At 56.6% G+C, this 16,705-nt stretch overlaps 1 protein-coding gene across 1 annotated transcript; it reads left to right on the top strand.

Annotated features, from left to right (window-relative positions):
• The first annotated feature begins 1,712 nt into the window (after positions 1–1,712).
• LOC125629798 (RING finger protein 112-like) lies at positions 1,713–13,267 on the top strand. The gene is made up of 14 exons (XM_075129157.1): positions 1,713–1,808; positions 2,761–2,867; positions 3,045–3,360; positions 3,845–4,060; positions 4,468–4,605; positions 4,831–4,935; positions 5,113–5,163; positions 5,802–5,858; positions 6,007–6,093; positions 6,255–6,384; positions 6,507–6,637; positions 7,042–7,095; positions 8,889–8,963; positions 9,568–13,267. Exons 2-14 carry the CDS (start codon positions 2,845–2,847, stop codon positions 10,087–10,089), a joined length of 1,905 nt encoding a protein of 634 aa, XP_074985258.1. The 5' UTR covers positions 1,713–1,808; positions 2,761–2,844; the 3' UTR covers positions 10,090–13,267.
• Positions 13,268–16,705: the final 3,438 nt, after the last annotated feature.

Consider the following 16,705-nt stretch of genomic DNA (forward strand, 5'->3'; position numbering starts at 1 on the left):
CTGTCCCTGGGACCTGCCTCCTCCACCTCCTATCACAGCATCCCTGCCCAGCTCCCTCCATTGCTCCCCCCGCCCGTGGGATGTAAGAGATGCAGAAGAGAGAGGGGTGGAGATCAACCGCTGACTGCCCATGGGCCTGAGTCTGCAGCGAGCCTGAGCCCATCGCTCGGAGAGGAGGGAGCTGCTCTGAATATGCCTCTAGGGGGCAGGACTGGGGCATCCAAACCACAGGCAGCTGGGCTTGGATCGCTGGGAGGTGGGCAGTCTCTGTGGGGGGGGTGGTTTCCGGGTAGCCCCTTCAACAGCTCCACAGCACCCTCTGCATGTGATTCTGAAGGGGGATGCTGCACCCCCACGACGGTGATCAAACATAAAACAGTTTTGCTGCAAGTTGTGGCCCTGGGCTCCAGGCCGCGTGTGTGGGTGGGATGCTGGGGAGAACGGAGGAGCCGTGTTGTGTGTGGAGTGGGGTGCAAGGAGTTGGCCAAACACCTCCCAAAGCAGGGGAAATGCTCATTAGGCCTGGGTTTTCCCTGGGGACCTGGGACTTTGCCGTGAACTGGGCCTTGGAGGGGAATCGGGTGCAGAGAAGAGCCACAGAAAGGAACCGGGGGCTGGAATGAAAACTTTCCAGTGGGAGACGAAGCTGTTTAGTGTCTCCAAGAGAATCCGAGAAACGTGGGGCTGGAAGGGACTTGGAGAGGGCACCAAGTCCCATCTCTGGCACTGAGGCAGGGCCAAGGAAACCTAGATCAGCCCTGACCGGTGTGTGTCCGACCTGCTGTCAAAAACCTCCAATGACGGGGATCCCCCAACCTCCCTGGGGAGTCTGGCCCAGAGCTCAGCTACCCTGAGAGTTCGAAAAGTGTCTCCTAATACCCAGCCCCTTGCTGCAAGCTAAGCTGCTTCCTTCTGGTCCGCCCTTCGCTGGACACGGAGCACACCCGCTCGCTGGCCTCTTTAGAGCGACCCTTGTTCTCCCGTCCCAGCTCAGCCTTCTCTTCCCCAGGCCGAACCCAGCCACGACCTGCAACCGTCCCTCGCCGGCACACGAATGGGTTTGTCCTCGGACATGGAGGAAGGGAATGGGCATAGAAGAGTTTTATGTCCACACTGAGCCCTGCCAGGTCCTCCCCACAACCCACAAGCCCCCTGACCCTCCGAGAGCTGGGGACAGAACCCAGGAGTCCCTGCCTCTCAGCTCTCCTGCTCTAACCCACCAGCCCCCATTCCCCTCCCAGAGCTGGGGAGAGAACCCAGGAGTCCTGGCTCCTAACCCCAACCACTAGACACCCCCCCCTCCCGCTCCTGGACCTGGGGATAAAACCCAGGACTCCTGGCTTCCTGGCTCCCTGGCCTCCTGGGGGGGAGGGATAGCTCAGTGGTTTGAGCATTGGCCTGCTAACCCCAGGGTTGTGAGTTCAATCCTTGAGGGGGCCATTTAGGGATCTGGGGCAAAAATTGGGGATTGGTCCTGCTTTGAGTAGGGGGTTGGGCTAGATGACCTCCTGAGGTCCCTTCCAACCCTGATAGTCTATGATTCTATGATTAGCCCCTGCTCTAATCACTAGACTTCACTTCCTTCCCAAAGCAAAGGAGAGAACCCAGGAGTTCTGGCTCCCCTCCCAGCCCCACCTACCATTGGCTGTTCATATCCTCCCCTGTGGCTCCCCCCCCGCCCTGGGAGCCAATCTGCTTCGGGGTCAGAGCCCGGCTGCTGGGCAGGAGGAAATAGAAACCAGCTGAGCTTTTAGTTTCGTTTCCCCAGGATTAAATCTTGGACACGGGCAGAGCGAGCTGTGGGACAGGTAACGGGGGGCCAGCGACAGTTCCCGGGGGACAGAATCGCCCCCTCCAGTCTATTTCCCCCCCATCCCCAGAGAACCCCCCTGAGATTGGAGTGGCTGGTTTCAAACCAGCGGCAGCTGGGGGGCACCGAAGGCAAACCCCGGCCACCCCCCGGCCTCTGGCTGGGGCCCGGCCCCCAACCCCCCAGCCCAGCCCCCCGGGTCCCCACGCAGCGAGCCGCGCCCGGCCGCCACGCCCGAGAGCTGCTTGAAAAGTCCCGAGCGGCTGAAAATCCCGCTGCCCCCGGGGCACTTGCGCTGCGGTGGGGAGGGGGGCGCCGATGGCAGCGGGCTCTCCCCAGGTGCGACGGCTGGGGACGCGCGGTTCCCTCCTGCAGCAGAGACGGAAATGAGTGGTGTTTAATGCCAGGGAGCCCGGACTCCTGGGTTCTCTCCCCAGCTCTGGGTCGGGAGTGGGGTCTAGTGGGTTAGAGCAGAGGGGGCTGGGAGCCAGGACTCCTGGGTTCTTTCCCCATTTCCGGGAGGGGAGTGGGGGCTAGTGGTTTTGTGCAGGGGGGACTGGGAGCCCAGACTCCTGGGTTCTCTCCCCAGGTCTGGGAGGGGAATGGGTCTCGTGGGTTCGAGCAGGGAGCCAGGACTCCTGGGTTCTCTCCCCATCGCTAGAGGGAAGGAGTGGGTTAGAATGGGGAGGGGAGCTGGACCCCCTGGGTTCTGGGTGCAGTGGAATGAGGTGCTGGCCAAAGAGAGTTTGCTCATTTCTTGAGGTGCAAGTGGGGATGGGGGAGTGCCCAGTACACAAGGAGAGCCCTGGGGAACTCAGCACTCAAGAATTGGGCTTTGGACATGGAGTGTCCCTGCCCTGCTCTGTGCCTCAGTTTCCCTCTCTGCCAGCCCTTCTGTTTGAGCTCAGGGGGTGTGAGAGGGTTAATGCATTGGTGTCCTGTTGTCTCAGTTCTCCAACAGAGTTTGGCTTTAGTCCCAGCCCAGGAGGAGGGGAGATTGGTCAACCGGAGCCCAGCCTGTCACTCGCTGCATTATGGGAAATGCAAATAATAAAGGGTAAGCACTCCAGTCCCACCCAATTCAGGTGTAACCCATTCCAGAGGTGGGGCTGGAGCCCATGAATCCTGGCTCACAGCCCCCCCCACTCGACTCCAATCCCCTGCCCCCTGCCCCCCCAGCTGGGATAGAACCCAGGAGTCCTGGTTCACAGGCCCCCTGCTGTGCGTTTCCCAGGCCGATCCCACCCCCCTCCTCGAAGTCAGCTCCAGAGGGGATGGTGGAGCGACTCCAGGAGGACGTCACCTGCTCCATCTGCCTGGACGTCTTGGAGGACCCCGTCTCCATCGTGTGTGGCCACAACTTCTGCCGGGGCTGCCTCGCGGCTCACTGGAGTGGGGTCTCGGCTTGGGGGTACCAGTGCCCCGAGTGCCGGGCTCCCTGCTCCAGGAACCAGATGACCCCAGACACACGTCTGAAAAGCCTGGTGGAGAAAATCAGAGACCTGCCACGTGAAGGGACGTTGACAGGAACAGGGACAGCGAGCCCTGAGGTGAGTGAAGCCCTCCTGAGGCTGGTCCAGAGATGCAGCCACCTCTGGGGCGGGGCGGGGGGGGAACGGCTGCATGTTTGCTCCCTGCAGCACGGTGTCCCCTATCTCCACGCTGGTGCCTTGGGGTCAGGGGGAAGGCCGGCTAAGGGGATTCCTGTGTGCTTTTAGCAACCGCTCAGGTCTCTGGGCTGCTAAGGGGGGAGCTGGGCACTCAGGGCTCAGACCTGCTGATAAGAAATTAACCCCCTAGCTAACAGGGTGTGACTCCAGACGGGGGCCCCCGGTGAGCGGACATGGACTAGCTGGAAGTGGGGGGGAGAGGATGGGACATGGGGCCTTTCCCCTCTTGGGGGCACTGGCTTGGATATGGCCCATGGTGGGACTGGCTGGTTCAGGGGGTGGGAATGGGGCTCTGATCCGGGGGAGAAGGGACTCACCAGCTCAGGGGTGGGGTCCCAGCTCTGATCCTGCTCTGTCCCTGCAGCCGGGGCCGGGGTCTCGGCCAGAGGCGGGGCGCCCAGTGCAATTGTTGTGTGTGGATGAGAAAGGGGGCCTGACCTTGGACGAGGAGGCCCTGAGCCTCTGCCTGGAGCAGGGTGGGGTGGGGGATGCCCCCGTCTGCCTGGTGTCCATCATCGGGGAGCAGCGCCGGGGCAAATCCTTCCTGCTGAACTACCTGCTGCGTCGTCTCCGGAGCCTGGTGAGTGCAGCCCTGATCCCCTCCCAGAACCAAGGAGATAACCCCGGAGTCCTGGCTCCCGGCCCCCCACTCTAACTCACTAGACTCCACTCCCCTTCCAGAGCTGGGGATAGAACCCAGGAGTCCTGGCTCCCAGCCCCCCCTGCTCTAACCCACCAGCTCCCACTTCCCTCCCAGAGCTGGGGACAGAACCCAGGAGTCCTGGCTCCCAGCCCCACAGCTCTAACCCACTAGACCGTCTAGACCCTTGTCTGTGTGTCTGTCTCAGCCTGGGTCTGCCTGTCCATCATCTTTCCAGTGCGCTGGTCCCCATGCTACTTGCCTGCTAATAAAATACTCACAGTCCCCCTGCCCCCCCCCGCACTAATTGCGCCACTCTCTATGTGTTCTTCTCTCCCCCCCCCGAGGATTTGAAGGATGGATCCTGGATGGGCCGGGAGGTGGAGCCCCTGGAGGGCTTCGAGTGGCGAGTTGGTGCCTGCAGTGTCACCAAGGGGGTGTGGGCGTGGAGTCAGCCCTTCTGGGTCCCCTCCGAGGAGGGGCAGGTGAGTGGGAAGAGGGGTGAGGAAATGGGGTGGGGGGATGAGTGACTGCAGCAGATCTCTACTTGGGGAAGCAGAGCAGACAGAGCTTGGGTGGGCTCGGAGACCTGGTAGTCAGGGAACACAGAGCCCCCCAGGGGCTGGGTCTCACTGGGTGCTGGGGCATGTGGGGGGCAGAGTGGGGAGCTGGCATGAGACACTGGCCCATAGCTCCCCCCTGCTCCCCAGGTGGCCGTGCTGCTGGTCGACACTGAGGGCTCCATGGACATCGCCAGAGACACGGAGACCAGCGTGAAACTCTCCGCCCTCTCCATGCTGCTTGGCTCCTACCAGGTAGGCAGTAGGGGGCGCTGTGCTGCAGGGAGCGGGGCAGGGCTCAGCAGGGGGCGCTCTCCCATTGCAGGCAGGGCCGGCCCCGATGCCCCAGGTTGGCACTAGGGGGCGCTGTGCTGCGGGGAGAGGGTCGTGCTGGTTTCTGTCTCTAACCCTGTCCTCTCTGATGACTTGCAGATCCTGAATGTTTCCAGCCAGCTAAAGGACCCCGATCTAGAATATCTGGAGGTGAAGGGGGAGGAGGGCAGGACGTGGTGCCATTCTCCTAGAGCCCCAACGGGGTACTCTGCCCATTCTGCAGCTGGGGAAACTGAGGCCCAGAGAGAATCAATGACTTGCCTGAGGTCACATGGGGAGTCTGTGGAACAGCCAGAGATAGAAGCCAGGAGTCCTGGCTTCCAGCCCCCACTTCTGCTGTTTTAACCACTAGACCCCACTCCCCTCCCAGAGCTGGGGATGGAACCCAGGAGTCCTGGGGCCGTATCCAGCAGGGCCCAGCTTCTGTGCTGCTCCAGGGTCTGGAATTCGCCAGGACTCTGGGAACATCTCAATATTTGGCATCTTGATCTATTCTGCTCCTGCCGTCGGTGGGCACAGGGGGCAAACAGAGCCCCGGGCAGGGGGTAGGGGAACCTTGACTTGCAGTTCTGCTCTTTGGCCACTAGGTGTCTCTGCAGCAGAGGGGGAAAGCCCTGGGACCCGGGGAACAGACCCAGACCAAGCTGGACCTGCAGCTTTATGGGTGGGTGGGTGGGTGGGTGGCAGGGGGGTGTTTGTTGGTAGGATTTCCACCCCCACCTGCCACCAGGGCACACGCTGCCTCCCTGCCCCAGAGATCTCAGTCCCCTGCTCTCTCTGCTCTGCAGATGTTTCTGCACGTGGCCGAAGAGGTGGGAAAGGAATACGGGCTGGAGTCCATTCAGGTGAGACGACTTTCCCCCCCATTCCCGCACCCTGCCCCATGCAATCCCCTTGCCCCACTGCATGGGTTGCTCCTGCCCCAGCCACTCCCTGCCCCACACCCGAGGGGTTCAGCCTTCCCCTCCTGAGATTGTCCTGTCTCCCCTGCAGCACCTAGACCTGCTGGTGCGGGATTGGAGCAGCTCCTTGGTCTTTGGAACGGACGGTGGGAAGGAGCATCTGAGAGACGTCCGACAGGTGAGTGTGGGGCTTGACATGGCGCCTTTGCTCTCTGGGGGGTGCTGGCTCTGATCTGGGCCCAGGGCAAGGGCCTGGCTGGCTCAGGGGAGCAGGGAATGGGTCCTGGAGTATTTCCCTTCATTGATATCTCACTTTGCTGATTCCCCCGGCTCTGGCAGATGCTGGCCGTGAGGTCCCCTTGCAAACACCCCAAGGCCCTGGAAGCTCTGAACAGAAGCAAAACCCGCTGTTACCTGATGCCCTTCCCTGGCAAGGGAATCATGACTGGAAGCCAGGGATGCATGAGAGGTAACGGACTCGGGACAGCAGCTCTGAGCCTGCACGACGGGGCGTCTCCGTCTCTGCCGGGGAATGGGCCGTGGGGGGATGCTCTGGCTTTCGGTTCATTGCCATGTCCCTCCCCTTCGCAGACATGGATGAGGATTTCCGGGAGAGCCTGAGGGACTACGTCACCGGCTTGGTGGCCTCAGCCGGTCACAACATCTGGAGGGACCGGCACGGGGTGCTGGTGACCGGGTCACAGCTCGCTGCCAAGATAAAGGTGTGGATTGGCCAGCTGGGCATAGGGTCTCAGTAGGGGGCGCTCTCCCCTGGCAGTCAGCGCTGGTCCCAATACCCCATGGTGGCACTAGGGGGCGCTGTGTTGCGGGGAGCGGGGTGGGGGCTTCGCCCTTTTTGCTGAACTTTTTCTTAATTAAGAATGAGGGTTGTATTTATAGCCTAGCAGAATCCCAGCTTGGATGATTCTACCGAGCCTTTCTAAATCATCCAGGGAAGTTCTTCATTTCCCCCGCCAAACTGATTCCCACCGTTGTCTTATGGCTGTTCCCAAGCTGCCCTGCCCCAGAGGTGGCTGCATCTCAGTGCCGGGCGAGCCATCCCCATGTTCCCACTTTTCTAAGCCCTGTGGAGTCTGTATTGTGATTTCTTGTGCTTTCTTTGCAGGAATTCTCTGATCTGATGAAGAAACGTTGCTTCGGCTTCTCCTCTCCCACTCAGGTACCTTCTCTGACCTGATCAAGGGGTGTGTCCCTCCTCCTGAATTCACTTCTGATGCAAAACTGTAGCCTACTTTTGTCTTATTACTGCTGCCTTGCCCAAAAGGTGGCTGCATCTCATGTCGGGCAAGCCATCCCCGTGTCGTGTTGCTGTGAGGCTATTCCCCAGCTGCTCCTTCCCCTCCCACAGTGTTCTTGCCAGCAAGTTAAAGAAGTATGGGCTGGATGAATGGACTATAAGGTGGATAGAAAGCTGGCTAGATTGTTGGGCCCAACGGGTAGTGATCCATGGCTCCATGTCTAATTGTCAGCCGGTATCAAGTGGAGTGCCCCAAGGGTCGGTCTGGGGCTGATTTTATTCAATATCTTCATTAATGATCTGGACGATGGGATGGATTGCACCCTCAGCAAGTTTGCAGATGACACTAAACTGGGAGGAGTGGTAGATACACTGGAGGGTAGGGATAGTATCCAGAGGGCTCTAGGAAAATTAGAGGATTGGGCCAAAAGAAATCTGGTGCGGTTCAACAAGGGCAAGTGCAGAGTCCTGCACTTAGGATGGAAGAATCCAATGCACCGCTACAGACTAGGGACCGAATGGCTAGGCAGCAGTTCTGCAGAAAAGGACCTAGGGGTGACAGTGGACGAGAAGCTGGATATGAGTCAACAGTGTGCCCTTGTTGCCAAGAAGGCCAATGGCATTTTGGGCTGTATAAGTAGGGGCATTGCCAGCAGATCGAGGGACGTGATTGTTCCACTCTATTCGACATTGGTGAGGCCTCATCTGGAGTACTGTGTCCAGTTTTGGGCCCCACACTACAAGAAGGATGTGGAAAAATTGGAAAACGTCCAGCAGAGGGCAACATAAATGATTAGGGGGCTGGAGCACATGACGTATGAGGAGAGGCTGAGGGAACTGGGATTGTTTAACCTGCGGAGGAGAAGAATGAGGGGGGATTTCATAGCTGCTTTCAGCTACCTGATAGGCGGTTCCAAAGAGGATGGAGCTCGGCTGTTCTCAGTGGTAGCTGATGACAGAACAAGGAGTAATGGTCTCAAGTTGCAGTTGGGGAGGTTTAGGTTGGATATTGGGAAAAGTTTTTATCTAGGAGGGTGGTGAAACACTGGAATGTGTTACCTAGGGAGGTGGTGGAATCTCCTTCCTTAGAAGTTTTTAAGGCCCAGCTTGACAAAGCCCTGTCTGGGATGATTTAGTTGGGGATTGGTCCTGCTTTGAGCAGGGGGTTGGACTAGATGACCTCCTGAGGTCCCTTCCAACCCTGATAGTGTATGATTCTGCCCCAACCCCAGAAGTGGCTGCATCTCAGCACTGGGTGAGCCCATCCCTATGCAGAGTTGTGTGTGGCTGTTGCCATATGCTCCTCCCCAGAGGTGGCTTCATCTCAGGAGTGTGTTGACATTTGTTGGAAAATGTTTGGTTTTTTCCCCCCGCAGAGAAATTTGAGTTTCTGGCGAAATATGAAAAGCTGAAATACTTGATGTGGTGTCTCATGGGAATTATAGTTTGGCTCTGCATGCTCCCTTTTCTCCCCATAAATCAGCTCTCTGGTCGGACTGCAGCTCCCATGATGCACCATAGAGGAGGGGATGATGTATCATGGGGCTTGTAGTTTGGGTGCCTGGCTTCAGGCTGAGCTGCCATGGTGGCTCATGGGAGTTGTAGTTTCACACTGGCTAGTGGCATCGCTCTGTTACATGAGGTTGCTGCAGTTGCTAGGTGGAGACAGGGCCCCATAAACTGCGGCTCACCCCGGCCTTGTCCTCCCTGTGCAGATGGCCATCACCTTCCACAACCAGAGAGTCCTGGACAGGGCCAGCGCAGACCACGCTGTGTTTTTGAGGGAGAAGGTGAGTCTGTGCGGCAGGGGCCCCTGTTCCCCAGCCAGGGGAACCCCAGGGAACTGTCCTGGCCAACCCCACTGGCTGTGGGCTTTGGGGTAGGAGACAGGACCTCGTATCTCCAGCTCCCAGGATGACTGTAGAGATGGGAGGCTCAAACTCCTGCACTGGGGTTGGGAGTGGGGGAGGGAATAAGTTTGCCCTGTGGGCAGCTGCAGTGGTGGAGGCGTCATGGGCCAGGTGCCTAATGGGCTGGACCAGGAGTCGGAACTCCTGGCTTTTGTTTATGGTGCTGTCGCTGACTCCCCTGGGCTCATCATGGAGACTCTCTGGGCCTCGGTTTCCCCATCTATCAAAGTGGGAGAATGATCTTGCCCTTGGGTGTTTTAGCTTGTGAGCTTTTTGGGGCAGAGATGGCCTCTCACTGAGTTTGTGTGCCGCGCGAGGGGAGGGCCCCCATCTCGGTCCAGCATGAGGGGGCCCCCCCATCTCAGTCCTGGTTTGTGCTGTACCCGGCACGAAGGGGAGCTCCCATCTCAGTTGGGAGGGTGGGGTCCATGCAGCGCTTGCCCCTTCTAATGCTCTTGTCCGTCTCCTCTCCCGGCGGGCGCAGGACGGCGACTCCCGGAACATGGTCGCCTGCCTGAAGGTGCGGCCGAGCAAGATGGCGGAGCTGTTCGCGGAGCGGCGCGGGCAGTTGCTCTGGCGATGCCGGACGGACATGCGGGAGCCGGCGCCGGAGAAAGAGGCCCAGCTGACGGAGCTGGAGGAGGAGCTGACAGGGGAGGCCGAGACCTTCCTGGAGAGCTACGGGAAGCGCTTCAAGAAATTCGCCATTTTGGCGGGCGTGGGCGCGGGGGTGCTGGTCCTGGGACCGGTGGGGGGCGCTGCCGGTGCCGGGATTGCCGCCGCTGTCATCGCTGCGGAGGCGGCTGGGGTGCTCGCCCTGGCCGAGGTGGTGGCCATTGGGGTTGGGGCGGGCGCCGTGGCCGGGGTTGTCGTGGGCGGGGGCGTGGGCGGGGGAGTTGGTGGGAACATCGCCCAGAAGGATAGGCAGAGGGCCAAGGCTCCTGGCGGCGGGAGGGAGGAGGAGGACGGCACTGAGGATCTATCCGACGAGAAACCCCTGATCTGATCGGTGCCCCCCCACAATCTGGGGCTGACGAATGGGGTGACAGGACAGCAGCGTGGCCTGGACACGTCCCCCACAAGCCACCCCAGAGCAGGGAGCCGTTGCCCCCAGATTCTAAGAAGGGACGTTTAGATCCTCTCGTCTGATCTGCTGTGCCACCCAGGCTGGAGAATGCCACCCACTTCCCCCTGCCTTGGGCCCAATATCTCCTTTGCACTAAATCATTTCCCAGAAAGGCGGCCAGTCCGGCTCGGAATCCGGAAAAGACGGAGACCCCCACCGCTTTCCTGCTGGTGAATCACCCGCGCTGTGAGAAATCGGGTGCCTCGTTTCCAACTGGAGTTTCTCGCTTTAACTTGCAGCCCTCGGTTCTCGCTCTGCCTTCCTCCAACGTTGCAGGGCCACTCCGGCTGCAACACAAAGCACTTGGAAACGCCCTGCCGATGGTCCTGTCCCGAGATCACCCGCTGGGGGTGACCATGGGCACCTGGCTTAGTTCCTACAGGGGCAGCCGTGTTGTCTGGTCCTAGAGGATAGATATCCAGCCACTCCTATGAGCGGGAAGACAGGTCCAGGGGAGCGGACACAGAAAGACGTGGATTGGGTTTCCTGCTCTATCATGGGCTTCCTCTGTGACTTTGGCCAAGTCACTTAGTTTCTCTGTGCCTCAGTTTCCCATCTGTATACTGAGGATAATAATGCATTGAAAGATGGTGAGGGGTTTGAGCTCCACTGAGAGAAAGCGCTATCCAAGAAACAGGCATCGTTATGTATTCTGCGGGAGGGCTATAAAAACATCCAAAGCTAAAGGATTTTCTGTTCAACACCCATGAACGCACGCCGAGCAGGGGACACCATCTGACCAACTCCACAGGAAGGCTCAGCTCCCACCCTTCGGCGCTGGTGAAAAGCCAGGAGTTGGGCTTGAGGATTTCCAACCAATGAGGGCTCGGGCTAGGGGTACTCTCCAGCTGTTCCATGCCCAGGCCAGCCTCAGCTGGCGCCTACGATCCCGTAGGCCGCTCTAGCGTGAGGTACGGGGTCAGCTCCATCATGGCTTTGCCTTGGTGAGCCGGGAGCGCCCCTTCCCATCACAGATTCCAAGGCCTGGATAACAGGGGCCATGACCCTGCACTGAATTAATCCCTGCTTGAACTGGAGTGATCTGTTAGAGAAACTTCCCATCTCTATTTAAAAATGGACAATGATGGCGAATCTGCCACGACCCTTGGTAAATTATTCCAATTGTACTGACTGTTTAAAGTTTCTGCCTTACTTCCAGACTGAATTTTGTTGAGCTTCAACGTCCAGCCATTGGAGCATGTTAGACCTTTCTGTGCTAGACTGAAGGACCCATTATGAAATATTTGTTCCCCAGGTGGGTACTTATGGACTGGGACCCAGTCACCCCTTAACCTGCTCTTTGAGTCCTATCTTCCTAAGAACTCCTTGGAAAGCTAATATCAGGGCTGCAGGTTTTCAAAGGCTGCACCTCTTGGTACCTAAGAAGAGAAAGCAGAAGTCACTTGAGACTGTGGTCTGCAAAGTGTCCAATGGGAGAAGTTAGGTTTCTGCTGGAAGGTGGCCGGTCAACAGGTCTTGGGTGCAGGACAGTCTCAGAGCAATGGAGGCATTTAAGCAATTTCCTTTGTGCCCAACAGGAGGAAAGATATTTGGGGTACTGTGTTAGGGTGTCAATGTACGGATGAGTGCGTGCGTGAGTCTGTGAGCACCTGTAAATGACTGTCATGGGGAGTGCTAGAGAGTAATCTCCCGGATCTAAATAACTGTGAAGTTCTGACTCTTCGAACCTTGCATGGTGAGTTCCTAGTTTTGGGACAAGTCTCCACAGAAACTATCAGCTGTAATTCGCTTCCGGGAAGATACAACTTCTGTTTAACGGAAGGACTTTAAACTGCTCTTGGGGGAATTCTGCGCCAAAAAAATTTAAAATCCTGCGCAGAGTTTAAATTTCTGCACATTTTATTTGTCAAAATAACCTTCTATAATCACACCAGTTTCATTTATTTTGGTAATTTATTTCAAAATACCTGTCGGCAAGTATTTCTGTAACAGTCCAGACACCCACACAAATTCCCCCAGGAGTAGAAAGTTGAAGAAACCCTGACAACTCAGTTCCTGCTTTTCTGCCCCCTCCCTCCCCTGCTTCCCCGAGCTCAGCTGTCCCCACCTCCTCAGTCCAGCCAGTAGGCTCTCCTCAGCCCAGCCATTCACACCTCCTCCCCTGCCCAGAGCCTGCACCTGTCACCCAAACCCCATCCCAGAGCCCGCATGCCAGACTACCTCCCCCACTCAAACTCCCTCCCAGCTCCCAACCTCTCACCCCTTCTGCACCCAAACTCACTCCCGGAGCCTGCCCCCCAGTCCCATACCCCAGAGCTCCTCCCCCATCCAAAGCCTTAGGCAGGTGGGGGGGCGGAGTTTTGGCGGGCAGGGTTTGGGTTGCATGAGTGACATTATTGGCCCCCTAGGAGGATTTGAGGACTGGCACTCGGTAAATTGAGTTTTAGACCCCTGCCTTAGATCTACACATTTTTTATGACGTCCAATCCACGATTCCTTTGCTGCACACTAAGTGTGTCGTTCTTTTCCTCGCCTTGGAGGACGTGGGGAACAATTGATCAGCTTCCTCTTTAGAACAATCTTTGACATATAGGGCGACTGTTCTCAGATCCCTCCCCAGCCTTCTCTTCCCTAAACATGCCAGGTTCTTTCAACCATTCCTCATAGGCCCTGTCTTCTTAAACCGCTGATCGTGTTGGTCACGCTCCTCTGGACTCTCTTCAATTTGTCCATCTGTCTTAAAATGCGGTGATGAAAACTGGAGATAGGATGCCAGCGGAAGCTTCACCAGTGCTGAGTAGAAGGGGACAGTTGCCTCCTGAGTCTGACATATGACCTTCCCATTAACACACCCCACGTGACATTCCCCATTTTTGCACCCCATCCCACTCTTGTCTTTGTTGATTTGACTGCGTTGATGACTTGATTCTAATACCGCTGCTGCTAATTTGGCTACTTGATCTTATTTTCACCTCAACTGGAGAATGGCTGAGTCAGTTGGGTAGAGTTTGTACCGGCTTGGTCTCAGTGATCTGTTTTCTTGACTTTGTATTTGTGGTGGGTTGTTTTACTTGTAATAAAATGGCGAGAAAGCAGACTGGGTCATCTTTTCTTTCAATCAGCAACTTAAGCCGGAACCATAGAGAATCTTTGGCTGGTACATCATCAAGTGGCCTCACTCCCCACACAAAGACCCTCCTGGAACCACCTGAGGAAGAAAGACTGAATTGGGGGAAGTGCTGGTCCCAGGCTAAAAGGATTTCTTAGCCAAACTCGGTAAACTGCTTGTATCATCAGCCAGGGTGAGAAATTGCTCATTCATATCCAGTCTTGCGAGGATTTTAGGCTTTGTTGGCCTAAACCAGTGTGCCCTTCAGTGAAGTGTCTGGGGAACATCTCAGCATCACATCGAGGGGAGAGCGAACATATGAATGAGTTTACTTTGTCCAGATCCCTGTGCAGTGTGAGAGGGTAGAATTCTGGGTTTATACTCCAGCAGGGGGGTGTGAGCTGGGGATTATCTGTTGTTGGCTCATGCAGAGGCTGGCCAGAGCCCCCATGTAACTGCAGCTGGGTGTGTCCCTGCCTGTGTGAATGCTGATGGAAGTGTAGGACCAGGAGCCGTCTGCAGCTTGTCACAGCAGCAGTGTGGGAGAGGGAGCCCAGGCTGGTGGGTCAGTGGTACCCCAGTTTCAGGTGGCACCCCTGGGGGAACCTGTCACAAATTACCTCCCCTGTCTTACACATGATGCTCCTGCAGCCTTTTCATTGTATCTCAGGCTTTCCTCCTGTTTTCTCCAGCAACGGTGTGAACTTTCTCAGTGTTGGATTGTGGGGTTACTCCATAGCCCCTGTTTTCCTCCCTGGGATCTCCCTCCAAGAGGTTTGCTCCTGCCCCAGAATGAGAGAGGCTGGGGCATGCTTCGTGCTCTCATTGGCTGCTGTACTATAAACCATCAAAAGGAATGGACTATACTGGTCCCAGTCCCTGCGGTGCTGTCCTGCAAAAGGGAGCCAGCGGACCCCCCCAGAAGTGCTTTTGATCCTTTCAGCCACCCCATCCGATTGGGGGTGTGCTGGGGTGGCCGGGTTTTGTGGATGCCTAGACTCTCCCCAACCCGTCAAAAAACATTGGATTCAACTTGTTTCCTTTAATCTGTGAGTAACTCACCCTGGAGCCCAAATGTGGTGAAGGATTCGTTCCCTGGGAGCCCGGCTGCTGTCACAGCCTCTGGATTTCCTTGGGGAAGCCTCAGGCCATTTTGTGATGTGCTCTGTAGCTACCAGCAAATCTTGGTTGCCAGATTCTGTCTCAGGCAAAGTCTGAAGCACGTCAGCAGGAACGCGCCCCGTCAGTGCCCCCCCAAAATATTAATGCATCGGGGCTCTGCCTGTCTTGAATTGGAACCAAAATGACCAAAACGCTGCCTTGGAAGGCAAACATCACATTTCTAACACCAAACGTCTTCATCTACCCGACTGAAATTCTCCCTCGGGTCAACACCGAAATCACCAGCAGTTTTAGGATCGTGACATTTACCCTGGAACCTGGTTTTTTCAGTATCTCTAGTACAGCTCTGTTCCCGTCGCCTGCCCAGTCTGTCATCTCTCAATCCCCAGCTTTCCGACGGGGACGGGGAAGATTCGACTGTGGTGAGGTGACACTGGAATCCTGCTGGGGGTTCATGGCAGTGCAAAGGGCGGGGTTTGAATATGTAGGCGGTTCCTCTTGAAATTAACACACCCACTGGAATGAGGCCCCACCCAGAAACCTGGGAGAATCCTAAAAATCTTCCCTGAGTGTGATTTCTAGGAACCGCTTCCCCTGCGGCAAGTGCTGAGCCCGGGTCTGAAACAAGGACTAAGGGGGGAAAGGATGCAGCATTAATTTGGGCATACATAGCAATGAGCAGTCCACAATGTATACGTGTAACGAGTAAATGAAACACCCTACTCCACTAGATTTTGAGGAACAGTCCTACCCCTCAATTTCCCTAACAAACTGTGTGATGTAAGACACCCACCACCCCAGGGTCTTTCAACGCACCAGTTCCCCACTTTGTTGCCCCCCCACTCACAGGTTGGGATAGTGGAATTTCCTCATCTGGGAATGTTCTCAGGAGGTCCATCTCCAAGACCTTATCCATAACAAAACAAAACAAAAAAACTACAGTCTTCATCTCTCTGGGCTGTGGTCAACCTCCACTGCTCTGAGACTGAAATGACGCTTAGGGTCAGCTCCCTCACTCAGGGCATATAAAGCACAGCCCTGTTGCCCTTTCATCCCGCAATAGGAATAACCACAATTTCATTTCCCATGCCTCAAAACTTCAATGAATTTTAACCAAAATGACCAAAACAGTCACTCTGGAATGCTGGGGGTAACCAAGATGCAAATGAGGTCTGGTCCATGCCAGCCCTTCCTCCGCTTCACCAGTAGATGGTAGCAGAGACCTCCTTCCTCACTGAGCTTCAGGGTAGCACTGAGTGAAAGTTTGAAGGCTGATGAATGTAGATTTGGCTTGACTGAAACCTTTCAGGGCTTAGTGTGAAATTCTTTTGATCGGGGAGAGGCGGGGGGTGGGGGGGAAATCCTCCCAAAGCTTGAAATGGTTTGATTTTTTTTCTGAGTGAACTTTTCTTGAAAAGAAAAGTTTCATTTGAACAGAAACAATTTCCCTCCTGGACTTTTGGGACTTTTTCGGGGGGGGGGGGTTCATTTCAGATCAACCCCAAATGATAATTACCCCTCCCCTGTACCCCAATTTTCCAAAGGGCCAGAGAATAGAAGATTAAGCTGGGTGGACACAGCCCTGCCGCAGGGCAGAGGGCTACACCAGTGCGTCGGGGCTGCTTTCGATCCAACTAATGTCTAACCTACCTCTCCCTTGCTGCAGTTTAAGCCCGTATCTTCTGGTCCTGCCCGCAGCCACGAAGGAAAACAATCGCTCACCCTCCTCTTTATAAACAATCTTTTACATACTTGACGACTGTTCTCATGTGTCCCCCTCGGGCGGCTCTTCTCCAGACGAAACAAACCCAGTTTCTTCCAGTCTCTGCTCGCCGGCTGCGTTTCCTAGAGGAAGGGCCCGTGGACTTGCTGATGACACGAGCATGATGCTGTGGATACCCGCGTCCACACCGGCCCTGTGCTTTTGCCACTTCAGCGCTGGCATCACAGGGCTCGGTCCAGGCCGGGACACACGCCAGGAGCCGCGTTGCTGTGGGTTGTTTCCCAGGGCGGGCTGGGGGATACGCCGACCCCACCGTGGTACTTCCTTGACTTCTGGGGCTGGTCAACACACAAAGCTCACGGATCCGCTGTCTCCGTGGAAGCAGGCACCTCATGCCGTTGGGTTTCACTTCATTTCCACCCTCTCCTGAGCACCTGGCCCTTAGACGGGGGGGCTGTTCTCTTCAGCTGAGCCGGGCAGGCCCCCCTGTTGGGAGACTTTCCTGGGCTCCTGGGGCCTTGCTGTCTCTCCAGGTTTTCGGCTGGGCCGGGGTGGACACAGGAGTGGCTCAGAACAGAACA

The sequence above is a fragment of the Caretta caretta genome, chromosome 6 (genome assembly GCF_965140235.1).
Source record: "Caretta caretta isolate rCarCar2 chromosome 6, rCarCar1.hap1, whole genome shotgun sequence".
Lineage (NCBI taxonomy): Eukaryota > Metazoa > Chordata > Testudines > Cheloniidae > Caretta > Caretta caretta.